This window comes from Lampris incognitus, chromosome 5 (genome assembly GCF_029633865.1).
Source record: "Lampris incognitus isolate fLamInc1 chromosome 5, fLamInc1.hap2, whole genome shotgun sequence".
Classification (NCBI taxonomy): Eukaryota; Metazoa; Chordata; class Actinopteri; order Lampriformes; family Lampridae; genus Lampris; species Lampris incognitus.
Window position 1 is genome coordinate 42,268,220 of NC_079215.1, and position 14,907 is coordinate 42,283,126.

The 14,907-nt window shown below is 44.5% G+C and overlaps 1 protein-coding gene across 2 annotated transcripts in view; it reads left to right on the forward strand.

Annotated features, from left to right (window-relative positions):
* The window catches only part of grk4 (G protein-coupled receptor kinase 4), an 89,549-nt gene that overhangs the window by 14,534 nt on the left and 60,108 nt on the right, over nt 1-14,907 (forward strand). For both annotated transcript variants that reach the window (XM_056279621.1, XM_056279619.1), the window contains exon 2: nt 962-1,057. In XM_056279621.1, coding sequence (XP_056135596.1) covers nt 962-1,057 — 96 coding nt within the window. The remainder of the gene's footprint in view (nt 1-961; nt 1,058-14,907) is intronic.

A 14,907-nucleotide genomic window follows, 5' to 3' on the forward strand; every position in this document is an offset into this window, starting at 1 on the left:
GTCAGCTCACCAGTAAATAGTCTGCACCCCTGTAAAAAGAGCATCCTCATACCAAAGCTAGCATAGGCAGTCTAATGTATTACAAACGTCTTCAAAACATATTATAATGCTGTTGTACAGTAGCACTGACTGTTTGTCCGACAGAAGCATGGCCACGTCTGCATCACATTTCTTTTTCCTCCTGGCGGTCTTTCCAACACCTTTGTAAATAGGACAATTAAAATGTTGATGAAATTAAATAAATATAAAAGAATATAAGAATACACCGGTGATTTGAGTAAAATACTAAATATGTCAGGTAAATAAAATGGGGAAAAATCTAAATAATTTAACATATGTATACTTTTTATTTATTTATAGATATTTATTTATAGATATTTATCGATTTCTTATATTCCCATATTTGTGACAGTTTTTTTTTTATTTGAATCCTAATGTATTTATATAAATATCTATATTTGATGCTGGATTTTTGTTATTTGAGAAGATGACTCTCAGAGGCCCCCATAGAATTGATTTAGAGTTCAGTGTAACATGATCATCTCGTCAACAGTTTTGACTGAATGGATTGGAAAAAAAAGCCAATTTGCAGTAGTCAGTAACAAAGACTGGTACCATTGCTAGCCTGCCCTAGAAAACTGTGGGGATAGATCATGTGGGGAAGTGTCTGCCCCACATGGTCTTGAAGCTGCCAACATTCTTCATCTCATGTTCTGTCATGAAGTGTGGAGGCTACTTTAGTGAGATGAACCAGATGTCCCTGCAAGGTCAACACACACACACACACACACACACACACACACACACACACACACACACACACACACACACACACACACAGACACTTGTGTCGAGAAAGCAGACGGATGGAAATGGTTCAAGTACCATGTTAAAACAATGACCTAATTGATTGTCTGATTCAAATCTTTCTTTCTCTCTCTCTTTCCTACCCCCCATAAAGGTGGAGGAGGGAAACGGAACGGTCGCAGTAAGAAATGGAAGGAGATGTTAAAACTTCCCCACATCAGCCTTTGTGAGGACCTGCGTCGCAGTATTGGTAAGAGCAGGGGGAGAAGGAAGTGTGTGTGTGCGTGCATGTGTGTACATATATGTTTAAGTATGTGTGTATTAGAGGGAAAGAGAGACTGAATGAAAGAATGTGCCACGCTTTGTCGTTGGGGCAGGTCTGGCTCGGGGAGGAAGCTCAGATTGGACTTCCTTCCTGTTTCAACCCGTCTCCACCCATGGTTACAGGGAGGGACAGGAAAGTTTGCGTATGTGTGTGTATGTGATTCGATGTGTGTGTGTCTAGGCTCATTTTTAGTTTGCTTGTGTGACACCCAAGTAAGCAGCAGTTTTCACCTCTCCTCACTCTGTCTTTTTTTGTGTTGCATCTACACACCCAGGCTTGTTCCAGAACAAGGGAGGCTTTGCTCAATGTGGCTTAGACAGGTGTTGTGATGCCGGTCCGCTTTGGTCCCTCATTCCTTCTCCTTTTCCCTGGTTCTCTAAATGCCACAGACCCTATGGAGGCTTCACATCAGTAGTTTGTGTGTGTGTGTATGTGTATGTGTTTGGGTGGATGTGTGTAATAGTGCGTCACAGCTAACTCCGCCAGAGATTGCAGTGTTAGCCTCCCCCACATATTCTCCCTTTACCTCTCTCTCTCTGTCTCACTCTCAACCATCTCTCCCTCCTCCTTCCTCGAAATTATCTCTCTCTCTCCCTCAGATTCAGATTCAGACTCTTAATGGCCACACAGGCAGGCTGCTGGAATTTGCTTTCGGGACATGTAAAAAGCACAGTTCCAACATCAGCACAGGACCACAACACAAGCTCCATTCATATTGCATGAATTGCATAGCTGCAAAAATAAATTCAAGACATTGCAAGCACACAACAATTCAATGTTAAAAAGGGGGGGGGCAGACACACAAGGAGCAGTAGGTGCTGGATACAAAAGTCTCTACCTCCCTGTTGCTGCTACCTCAGAGCCACATAAGAGAGGGAAACGGGAGGACTGTAAAATGCTGTAAAAGGGAGTGAATAAAAGAAGCGGAGAAAGGTTTTAGATGGAGGGGTGGAGAGCTGAGATGGAGAGAGGGACATAAACAGTGATAGCAGTGTAGATGCTTGTACACATTTAATGTGTACAAGCATCTACATGTGTATTTGAAAGGGTCAAACAACAGTCAGTGAATTAGGCTTGAACTACTACATCTAGTACTGTACATTAAATTACTGTATATTTGCTCTTCTACAAGGCTTTGAAAGCACAGCACTGTTCCTTTAAATTGGATGCCATAAGACAATTTCCCAAGGTAAGAGAAAAGCTAACATTTTTTTTAGGGTTGGCTAACCATCACTTTAACATAGGGAATTCCCCATAGACTATTAGATGGCATTAGATCAGTATTTACACCGATCAGCAACAACATTAAAACCACCTGCTTAAACCAGTTTTTTCATGATTAAAAATGCTTGAAACTGTATAAACATGTCTATAAACAGTTAATATTCCATTGTTATTATTTCATATTTGCACTTATACAAGCAGAGTTGCATTCTGAATTGCATTCTAAAGTTAAATTTTTAAATTAAAATGGAAATCTTGTAAGCTCATTGGGAAGGGATGGGGGGTGCATTGTTTTGTTATTTAAATATCTTGGTATGTACTGGTGTTCATGACGACATCGATCCTAAAAAAAAATAAAGACCACCCGCCATATTTAAAAATGTATGACATCAAATCCTACGTCAAATTTCGCCCTTCTCCCTCCATTGGAATTACGTGGTACTGCATGTGGCGATGTAGGAATAGACCCAGGGGCGCCGGAATGGGGGCCAATGCCCCCCCACACACACTTTTACCCTCGTTCCACATTTTTTTTAAAGCCAGCCTGTATCCCCGCTAATGCCCCTATATTGCAACACTTACGGTAAAAAGACGTTTCACCCATTCCGTCCACTCTAAGAAATTAGGTCAAATAAAGCACGCAGACATAAATCAGAGAATATTCAAATTTTAATCCAATCAAAGGGTAGATTGCGACACAAATCAAATGCATTGTAGCCTACATAGCAACCAATAAAATGATGTTTGCGTTGTTTGTCTGTTTGAGCCGTTAACGTAGCTAACGTCAGCTCTGCTAGCTGTCAATATTGCGAACACATGCTTCTGCAAAAATGTCAAAAGAACCAGTGAATAAGAAAGTAAAATACAGCCAAACAAAACTAAACTTTAACAGTAATGTTACACCCCTGCCGTCCACAACTCCATAGAAGCCTGCCCCCCAAAAAAAATCGAGAACCAGCGCAGCCAGAACTCCGAAGCAGTAGCTCCAGGACCGGGACTACCGGGACTGTTGAAACCGCCAGCATAGAACCGAAACAGGCTAGTGCTAGCGCAAAGGGGAATTGATTTAGGGCAGACAGTGAAATGGGTACAACGAGAAAAAGAACTGCTCCCACCAAATACGACTCGGTTCCCTTCGTTCGTACCAAAGAGCCGTTCAAAAGAACCGGATTGTTCGCGAACGTCACATCGCTAGTATGGATGATATTTACGCAACAGCGGTTGTAATAATAATTTACCAGGGGCTAAATCATTTTGGTGAGGAATTAGATGATGAAGCAGTAAGCTGTCTTTCTGAATTTTCGTTAAATATGGCTTTGGGATAGATGTGCGCTGCTGAACACATGGCAACATTACTGTTGGTATTGCTTGCTTGCTACTACAGTGTTACTGTCTTGTAAACCCGTAGTTTAGTCTAATTGAACAAGAAATATTTGTATCTAACCCCACATGCACTAACTAGCTGGTTTATGTTTGAATTATACCACTACCCCGCGGGCAGGCAGGAGAAAGAGCGGGATTTCAAAACTGAATACAATGTATCACTTAAGCGCTCAAACGCAACACAGAACGCTACATTGAGATTGCCTAACTGCAACAAAGTAACAAGATGGGGCGGACACGTGTCTTCAATAACGCGCTATAATGTATTAAAACCGCAAATACAGGCATACGGAGCTGCGCTTCGGTGTGCTCTTACAGATATATCATTGTTGCCCCCACTTCTGAAATGATTCCGGCGCGCCTGAATAGACCCCATGCATTTGGAAATATCCCCCTGTTATGTTGTGAAAAAGACACGACTGGCGAGGCGCTACTCGGAGCGTGCTCCATTTAATCAACAACATAACTAACTACCTTCACTCGCGTGACACAGGTAAAAACGCTTAACAGGATTGTTGACGGGATCTCTTCACGTGCAGGTAATGCAAGAAGTTGAATCACGACCCTATCTGCTTCTTCGTTAAAATAGCGTACAAAAACTGGATATAGTCGTGCGCCTTTATCACTGCTGCCGTCAGTCGCAAGTAAGAAAATGTTGACTTTTAACACAGTGGCCAAGTCGGCCGTCGACGTAGCTGCCAAGGTTTGTGTAATAGCAGTTGTCTTGCTTCTTGCACACGCATACTTTGAGGCGATTTTGCTGCCCGGAAACGGAGCTTTTAACGAGGTGACCCATGTGATCTGAAACGGCAATAGGTAAATTGTGCTCTATAATAAAATTGGTAAATAACGTCTCTGCGTTGACAATTCCACACTCACGTCGGTCGGTGAAAAATCCGTCAATTGATTTGTTATCTCTGACGACCTTCGCACATCTGCCATGTTTGATGGTTTTATTGTGCTCCTTTAAATCGTTCAACCCACCATGTTTGATGGAAGTGTCGCATCTGCAGTGCTCACAACACGCATAAAAAAATCCGACACTTTACTTGGCTTGATAAACGAAAGTAGTTTAGAATACTAAACTTTTGGTGGCAAGTCCAAACTTTCTTTGAGGTAGACGCCGTCGTCATTGGCACTGCATTCAATTTTCTCGCTAAACTCACGCCGATTCTTCCTGCTACAGAGAAAAGGACCGCGTACATTGCATCTGTTATTGAACTCTCGTGGTCGTGATTAGTCCCGCCTATTTCCGACTTCTCATTGGATGCCCAAGTTCAACTCTGCCATCGGACTGGTAGATAACTGGTGGTGGGGGGGGGGGGGGGGTGCAGAAAAAAAACATAGCGTTTATGACCTTTCTCGTAGCACCGTAGCAGAGGGTCAAATCCGTAGCTACTACGGGTAAACCGGAACAGTTGACACCACTGAATTTCTCTACAGTGGTATGTCTTGCTGTCAGAACCCTATGCTCCCTGCCATTCAGTTCTGATAAATATTTCAGAAATGGCTGGCAGAACAAATCATTATGAACCCTTATCCATCTGATGACATTGGAACTAGATGCATTGCTTTTTTTTTAAAGTAGCAATCTCCAAGATTCTTAATTAAAGACCCCCTCTGATGAAAATCAAGTTTTTAATCTTGTTAACATGTACGTACATGTGGTGTTAGGGTAATGTTCCAAGACGTATCAGGAGCGAAATAAGCAGTCAACGCCATGGCTGAGCATATCTGCTTTGAAACTGCAGTGTACCTGCAGTGGCGTAACAGTGGCGTAACGCACTAACAGAGGGTATGAACAGCAGTCCGGCCCAGCGCCTGATGTCGAGGCGTTTGAAGACTGTGCTGCCTGTGGCCTACAGGCTACTGGAGCCATGTGTGGTGACCAGGGTACTGGACCAGCTGCGTCACAGAAGACAGGTCTCCAAAGTGATCTATGACAAATCAGCAAGGGACCTAGCTGAACTCACGGTGGGCGAAGCAGTCCGGATGAAGCTGCTACCGGGGGACTGAACAGGCATTTGGCGATGCGGATTCTGTGTACAGAAGGTCGCTCCACGGTCCTACATGGTAGAAGTGGAGGGATCATTGTACCGCCTAAATAGAGTTGACCTGCGGGTGGTAGAGCCGGCACTGCCTCAGAACCCAGGAACTCATCTAGAAAGCATGCTACAGGTCCACGCCCCCGAAGAGACTAGAAAAAAAAAAGAAATGAAGGGACTGGCCCAAAACCTCCACTCCTCAATCCCCGCGTGCCATGCCAGCCAGAGGCACTGCGCAAAGAGCTGAGTGGTCACAGAGTACGCACTGCTCTGCCCCCCGATACCCCATTCAGGCGTTCTGACATTTTGCTTGCCTATTCTCCTGCAAATACCCCAGCAAGGCCCTTTACGCAGTTGTGCTCTGGACGGCTGTCCCGGGCACCTGTTAGCCTTAATTTGTAGTTGGGTTGGACTGTTATACCAATATTGTTGTTGTTGTTGTTTTAAAAAAAAGAGGGGGGGGCGCAAGTTTGTTGAAATAATATTGTCAGTATAATAATAATTTTTGAGATTGATTTGTAATATTTGTCCTCTTCGGTAATGGAGGGCTAAGTACGAAGTACACAACTACGTAAGTACATTTCAGAAAGGGAAGCTGTTACAGGTCTTGGATGGCACGTTACTGCCATCTGTTGGAATTTGGGTGGTGCTGCTTTGCCGGCTTTGTGTCATTGTAGGGGCGTTGTGCCCCGGATGTTGTGTGCCCCAGAAGTTGTTGTGTCTGAGCCAGATAGAATTAGTGCGTCAGCACTGATAATTAAGCTAATCCGTTTTTACTCCGAAACATGGTTAAAACTCTCGATGGAGGGACTACATGTCCAGTCTGGCCTGGGAGCGCCTTGGGATCCCCCAGGAGGAGCTGGAGGGCGTTGCTGGTGAGAGGGATGTCTGGAGTGCCCTACTTAGCTTGCTGCCACCGCGACCCGACCCCGGAGAAGTGTCTGATGATGAATGAATGAACTGCAGTGTACCAAGGACAGTCTCAGAAAAACTGATTCAGACAGGCAGGATTTCATACATCACAAACCCCAAGGAATCAATCCCAGTAATGAATGGGGTGGTAATTTACATATCATTATGTGTATCCGCTTTGGTGGCGCAAGCCAGACGAGAAGCGGTGTAGCTACTCATCATAGTTTTACCATCTATAAGTTCTGTTTTCAGCTGCAAATTTACAAAAAGAGAAACAGTGAACCTTCATTTATTAGCCACGAGCCATGAAACCAGAGTCAAATTCCATGGCCAACAAAACCAACATGGCCAATAAACATGATCCTGATTCTGGATTACCAAAGGATCTGAAAACCTGAGAGAATTGGGTGCAGTTCTCATCTCTCATCATCAGCTGCTTCTCCGGGGTCGGGTCGCAGTGGCAGCAAGCTAAGTAGGGCACTCCAGACGTCCCTCTCCCCAGCAACACCCTCCAGCTCCTCCTGCGGGATCACAAGTCATTCCCAGGCCAGAATGGACATGTAGTCCCTCCAGCAAGTTCTGGGTCTACCCTGGGGTCTCCTCTCAGTTGGTCCTCTTGGACCAGTCTGCGATGCCGGAAGTCTGAATGCCCCGGTCCCAGCCTTTGCCTGCCACCTGGCCTGCGTTGTACCCTACCCCAATACTCATCCCCGCGGGTGGTGGGTCCACGGGGTGGTGGGTCCATGTTGTTTTTTCGGGCTGGGTCCGACTGGGCCCCATGGGCCCCATGGGCCAAGGCGCAGCCACCAGACGCTCGCCGGCGACCTCCCTTCCCAGGTCTGGCTGAAATGGGTGCAGTTTATTTGGAAAATTTGTAATGTCCCAGCTGAACTTCTAGAGAAACGTGGGTTTGCAGTAGCCATTTTCAAGAGCACTGTTTTTAAAATTTATCACATAAACAGATTGGTTTTGCCACGGAACTCATATTGAAGCCCGACACTGTGTCATCCATTTATCCTGGGGACACAGCGAGTGCAAGCCAACATGTTGGTTAACCGGTAAGTTTATTTTTCTTTCTTTCTCTTCAGAGACTAAGGGCGAGACTAGCGAACCCAGTTGCATGACACAGACAAGGGACAAAGGCAAATAGGGAAAATAAGTTTATTTAGGATGGCAGGCGGCAGAGAGGTGATGGCGTGGAGGTGGAGGCAGAGAGGTGGATGAAGGAGTGAGTGCGGCTGGACTGCACCGAGGTCGGGGACCAGCAGGTGAGGCAGGCAGGCAGATGAATCAGAGTGAAAATACTAAACACAACGAAAAAGTGATTAGACTAACAGGCAACAACGCTGGGAAAATACTCGGAAAGATTTACAGAGCGTCCGAGTGCATGAAACTACTGTAGCTCAAACAATGATCTCATGATGATTGGTTGAAGAGCTAGGTTCCTTATACTGCTGGGATGGATGAGCCTGATGGAAAGCAAGTGTGTGGCTTAGCTGGTGAGGTGAATGTAGGTCAGGAGAGAGAGCGAGAGAGCGAGACTGGCTGCAGGTTAGGTGGATGTGGAGGGCACGACAGAGACTTTCTATGGTGTTAAGAAGCGTTTCTTTCTAAGAGTGCATTCGAGTGTTTATCTTTACACGGTAGATAACTTGTCAGAGCAAGCGAGACCAAGGATAATCTAACATTATCAACACATTATTAGGTGATTGATAAACTCTATAAACTCTTTTTTTTAAAGAATTTTTTTGGCATTTTCCGCCTCTATTTGATAGCGATGGTTGCGAGAGAAAGACAGGAAAGGCAGGGGAGAGGGGATGACATGCAGCAAAGGGCCTGGGCCGCATTCGAACCTAGGCCACTGCGGTAAGGACTCAGCCTTATGTGGTTTGCGCTCTACTAAGTCAGCTACTCTCATATATACACACACACACACACACACACACACACACACACACACACACACACACACACACACACACACACACACACACACACACACACACACAATTGAGGGCGGCATGGTGGCTCAGTGGTTAGCGCGGTCGCCTCACAGCAAGAAGGTCCTGGGTTCGAATCCTGGGGTAGGCCAACCTTGGGGGTCGTCCCGGGTCATCCTCTGTGTGGAATTTGCATATTCTCCCCATGTCTGCGTGTTTCCTCCGGGTGCTCTGGTTTCCTGCCACAGTCCAAAGACATGTGGGTCAAGTGAATCGGCCGTACTAAATTGTCCCTAGGTGTGAATGTGTCGGCCCTGTGATGGCTTGGCGGCCTGTCCAGGGTGTCTCCCCGTCTGCCACCCAGTGACTGCTGGGATAGGCTCCAGCATCCTGTGACCCCCAACTGGGATAAGCGGCTTGGATAATGGATGGATGGATGGATGGATGGATATCGAATCGGTAGGCAAGGGTCAAGAGTTTGGTACTGGAAGTGTTCTGGTTTCCGTTTCCATTTTAGTCCGAGTAGTATTGACCAATCTCATATAAATAGGCAGTGATTCGTACAGGAACATGCTTTGGTTGCATGTTGGTAACAGTCCGTGTGGGGAGCAAAAGATGCAGAACGCATTGGCCGAAATGTCGTCTGGACCTAAAATACCTACAAAAAGTATCAAAGTTTGTCTATTGTGTGGAGAAACGATCGGCTCATGTGAACTACTTGTGAAACAATCCGGTCGTAGCCATCGTCTCTCAACTCCAACTCCATTCTCATGTCACAAGTTGCTAATCCGACGGTAAACAATGACGGGCACACAGAAAAGGAAGTCTTCATAGGAAATGGAAGCCAGCAGCCAGGAGCTACACCGGAAGCCCCAAAATATTGACCGTTGTCCCCAGAGGCTAAATCGTTGTCAGGCAATTTAGCCTCTGGTTTCCGAGATTGGCTGATTGATGACGTAGTCAAGCCAAAGGCTCATGTTATCTGTTACCATTTCATTTCTAACGTTGTAGAGAGCAATCCAAAAAAATACATTACCATTCTGATACGTCCACTGGTACGTGACCCTGTCCAATTTGCTCTTCCTCTTCTTCAGAATCGGTTTCCAGTTCGCACATGTATGGCTGAATTACTCCTATATTACCTCTCGCCGAGCAGCAGAGGACTGAGAGCGATTTGAATTGAGGGTGGGCATAATTTGCACATTCAGAGATTCTGGATTTTTTTTAATGAGGGAGGAGGAGTATATGTGATTTTAAGGATTTTAACATGATGACTGAACTTATTTTGCAGAAAAAAAACACATCAAGCATTTTATTAGAGAACATGATATAAGAGAACATGATTAGAAGGGGTCTTTAGAAAATGTCGAGTTACTATCTTTCATTGAATGAGTTCAGCCTATCAGCCACTGATGAATTTGCAGTAATACAGAGAAAAATGCAGAATGTGTGTGCCAACCTTCCTGCCAAAAACCCCGAGCGTTGCACAGGTAGTGGTGACGTGTTTTCCGTCACCCAGCAGCGGTTGGTCCAGCATAGAGGAGAGGTGGAACAAATGCTCTGTATTCTGGTGTTGTGTTGGACAAAGCAGTTAGAGGTTTTGAAATGACTCCCGGCAAGTGTATGCCAAAAAAGAATGCTACTGGAATCTTTGAGATTGCCAAGAACCTCACTTTTGCTGTAAGATCATTTAAGACAGCCAATTAGATTTTCATTTTTGTCTATGGAGAGGTCTCTCTCAGTTCATGTGTCATGCGCGCTATCTCAATATCGGTCCGATTTTGATGAAACTTGCGTAAAAGATGCTGTGGGACATGGCACTCTGGCATTTAGAAAATAGCAATGATTGGCACAACATGTTGCCGCCTGCAGGCCATAAAAGATCACAAACTGTAAAAGTCAACTCTTAGTTGAAATACAGTTGGGAAGATAATTCTTGCATAAATGAATGATTCATGAAAGTGATTGGGAAATAAAGAGCTCAAACAACTAAGATAGACATCTCCAAAATTAATTCCCCCCCTTTTCTCCCCAATTGTACCTGGCCAATCACCCCACATTTCGAGCCATCCAGGTTGCTGCTCCACCCCCTCTGCCAATCCAGGCAGCGGTGCAGGCTACCACATGCCTCCTCTGATAAATGTGGAGTCCCCAGCCGCTTCTTTTCACCTGACACTGAGGAGTTTCGCCAGGGCGACGTAGCGCATGGGAGGATCATGCTATTCTCCCCAGTTTCCCCTCCCCCCCAAAGAGGCGCCCCGACCGACCAGAGGAGGCGATAGTGCAGCGACCAGGCCACATACCCACATTCGGCTTCCCACCCGCAGACACAGCCTATAGTGTCTGTAGGAACACTTGACCAAGCCGGAGGTAACACGGGGATTCAAACCAGCGAGCCCCATGTTGTTAGGCAACAGAATAGACCGCTATGCTACCCGGACGTCTTCAAAATTCAGTTTTTAAACAGGATTCCCTTATCATTGACAATTTCACGAATGCTGCCATTAAAATTATTCTTTTTTTGGGGGGGGGGCGGAACCTTTTTTCCCTCAATTGTATCCAGCCAATTACCCCACTCTTTCGAGCTGTCCCGGACCCGGTTGCTGCTCCACCCCCTTTGCCGATCCGGGGAGGGCTGCAGACTACCACGTGCCTCCTCCGATACATGTGGAGTCGCCAGCCACTTCTTTTCACCTGACAGTGAGGAGTTTCACCAGAGGGGTGTAACGCGTGGGAGGATCACGCTATTCCCTCCACTTCCCCCTCCCCCCTGAACAGGTGTCCCGACCGACCAGAGGAGGCGCTAGTGCAGCGACTAGGACACATGCCCACATCCGGCTTCTCACCTGCAGACACGGCCAATTGTATCTGTAGGGATGCCCGACCAAGATGGAGGTAACACGGGGATTCGAACTGCCAATCCCTGTGTTGGTAGGCAAAGGTGCCGCACTACCCAGATGCCCCATTGAAATTATTTTAACCAATCAAAGAAATTTCTGATGTCTTAGGCTTAGCACACGGCACATAAGACTTGAAGCACTGTGGTTGAATACCATTAAACCAACCAATTAAAAAAAATAACCTTTACACAGTTTTCCTGTGCTAACAGACACCATTAATGTCATTCATACTCACTGCCTTTTGAGTCACTTTTTACCATCTTGTCAGCTGAAGTTGATTTCACCTTAGATATTCTACCTTCTGTATTGACATTTGACACAGGTGGAGTTTCTCAGCATTGAGTCTGTGACCGCACACATCGCTGTTGCATGGCACCTTCTGGGGACATTACAATACAGGGCGATGTAAGAACTTAAAGCTTTCTCATGAATGGTCAAATGCTTGAAATCTTTCCTAAAGGCTCTCAGTAGCTAGCAACCCATGCATGTATTTTTGTTGCATTTTTTAGCCCTTTAAACAGACCAAATATAGCCAGAGTCGATAAGCAAAAGTTCAGCTACAGTTTAAACTTTGGACATGCATGCATTTCCCCCCATCGGAACATTTTTATTTCTTGTCAAATTAAGCTCTGCACTCTTTAAATTTCTTCTGTTTCACATAATTGTCCTTGTACATTCCACTGCTATTATTATTAAGATGTCCCCACTTATTTTTTCTGCTAATTTACATCCTTTTTTTCCCCTTTTTTTTTGGGATATGAAATGAAATGATCTCAATTTCCAAGGGTCAGCCTTTCTGAAATGTGGTCCAGTTATTTCTGTAGATGACCTTTTAACTGTATGCACCAAAAAAACTGAACCATAGCGTTTTGCCACAGGGCTCCCCCCAGGACATCAAAATAAAACATTGCCTGAGATCTCTCACATTTGAAAAAGCAGAACTCCACTTCATATGCTCAGCTGGCAGTCTCGTGCTCGTGCGATGATTCGCTCTTAACCAGCGAGGGTGATGTCAGTGACGGTAAGGAGGATTCAGGAAAGCAGTACAAAACGCTTTGTGTTACATTACAAAGTACATTTTTTTCAAGTTTCCTTATTTGTGCATATTGCATTTTCAACTTTTACTCCACTACATTTCAAAGGACATCTCTATACTTTTCCCCCCACTAAATGTATAACACAGTTGCATTAACTTAGTACTAAATAAATAAATAAATATAAATATATAAAAATAAGATTTAAGGCCAGTTTATGGTTTGTCAATGTGTGATCACCTGATTAACATTGCCACAACAATAGATTTTGGATGCCGTTGGTAATTAAAAGTAGAAACACATGGGTGATAATAGAAAAAATTGCTCAAGTAATTCATAGAAAACCAAGAGAATTTTCTTTTGTGCATTTGCAATAGTGGCATTTTTGCTAAGACCAAAGATGGCCAGACTACAAATTTATGTACCATCAATGTTGAGTTTTTCTGCAGGTGCTACCCAGGAATTGACCTTTATAATTGAATATGTGTACACTGTATGTACTCCCAATTAAAGCAAAAAGATTTATCAAATGCAACATAACCACATCGTTCCAGCACATTGGAATCGCATGGCTCTGACAATATTGGTCATATATATATTTCACCTGTCATCCCAACATAATTCATCCATGTTGGTTGCTTTTGATAAAGAGGGAACCTCCTATCCACTGCCCACTGGGACGTTCCCTATCTCTGCAGTGGTCATTATTTTTCGATAGAAGACCACCTCATTGTGGGTTATCCCTTGCTTAGCAGTATATTTGAGATCAGAATATTAGCTTAAAGGATGTCTTGTTCAAAACTGTTGCTCTAATTTATAAAAAGTTCAAATGCATGTGAATACTCCCCTCATGTAAAAAGTTGTCAGTTAAACTAGGGGACTGGCTTTGGCTCCAAATTGCACCTAGACTCATACAAATTCTCAAGAAGTTTGACTGGTGTAAGAAACTCTTCAAGCTGCAACATTTTTTGGGTTAGTAACTTGGGAGAATGATACATTTTACTTGCTGGAAAAAAACTTTGGAAAAGAGGGGCAGGTTATAAGCACTTATTGTGTGTGTGTGTGTGTGTGTGTGTGTGTGTGTGTGTGTGTGTACACGTGCATCTGCATCTGTGCTGTTGCCTGCACACACGCAACAGCTGTTGAAGGTAGTACATCATTATTACGCAGATGCTATTGCGTAATTTCCCCATCACACTGAGTGGGATCCTGATAATCCTCTTTACAATGTCTCTCTCACACATGCACTCACACATAGGTCGGCTAATGCGATACAGTAGAAGGACTTAGTGCATCGTCTTTGTTGTGTCTTGATAAAGTCAGACATTTGACCTTAGCCTTGACAAGTCCGGTACTTCTTGGAAGCCCAGATTACATTATTGGGGCTGCAGCCACTCTGTCTCCTAGCCTTAGACAAATCTCTCTCTCTCATTCTCGCCTAACCCCTCCTCCCTCTAATTTCTTCATCTTGCCTACTCTCTTTATCTCCCACCCTCTCTTTCTCTCTCTCTCTCGCTCTCTCTCTCTCTCCTCTGTCTCTCTGTCCCTCCCCCATCCTGCTGGTATCCATCCAATACATACACGCCCATGTACAGCACTACCTCTGCAGTTCACCGTGCACTCTGGACATGTAAGCTTGTTCAACATGCTCTTGAAACCAGAGGAATTTGGATTGAGACTGAGAGCTCTTGTTGCATAGCAGCAGTGAGCATGGGCCAGTACTCATACTCCCATGCACCTATTACACGTTTGAAGTTGGACACTTTGAGTGCAGTTCACTTACACACTAACTAGCTCACCCAGTTTTTGCTTCGCTTTTGATTTTTTTTTTAAAGGTCCGAGCAGTGAAGTTGTTGGAGCCTTATTGTTTTTGTTCTCTTTCTTTCTTTCTTTCTTTCTTTCTTTCTTTCTTTCTTTCTTTCTTTCTTTCTTTCTTTCTTTCTTTCTTTCTTTCTTTCTTTCTTTCTTTCTTTCTTTCTTTCTTTCTTTCTTTCTTTCTTTCTTCTTAGGATTTTTCTCCGCTAAAAGTGTTTGAGCAGCACAGACCTTAATTCTGAAAAACATGAAAATTGGCAGGTGGCTTGTAATTTCCACCAACCACTCAGGCACATAAAACGACACACACTGACCTCAAGATGGCACTGTAATAATCAAGTTTACATTTTCGCAATTATCTCTATAACAGCTTAGCCTGGCGTCAAAATGCTTTCTCTCAAGTAATGGGCACGGACGGCATGGCTCAGGAGGTAGAGCTGGTCGTGTAGTAATCGGAAGGTTCCTTGTTCCTGGTTTGATCCCCTGCTCCCCCAGAGAGTGTGTCGAAGTGTCCTTGAGCAA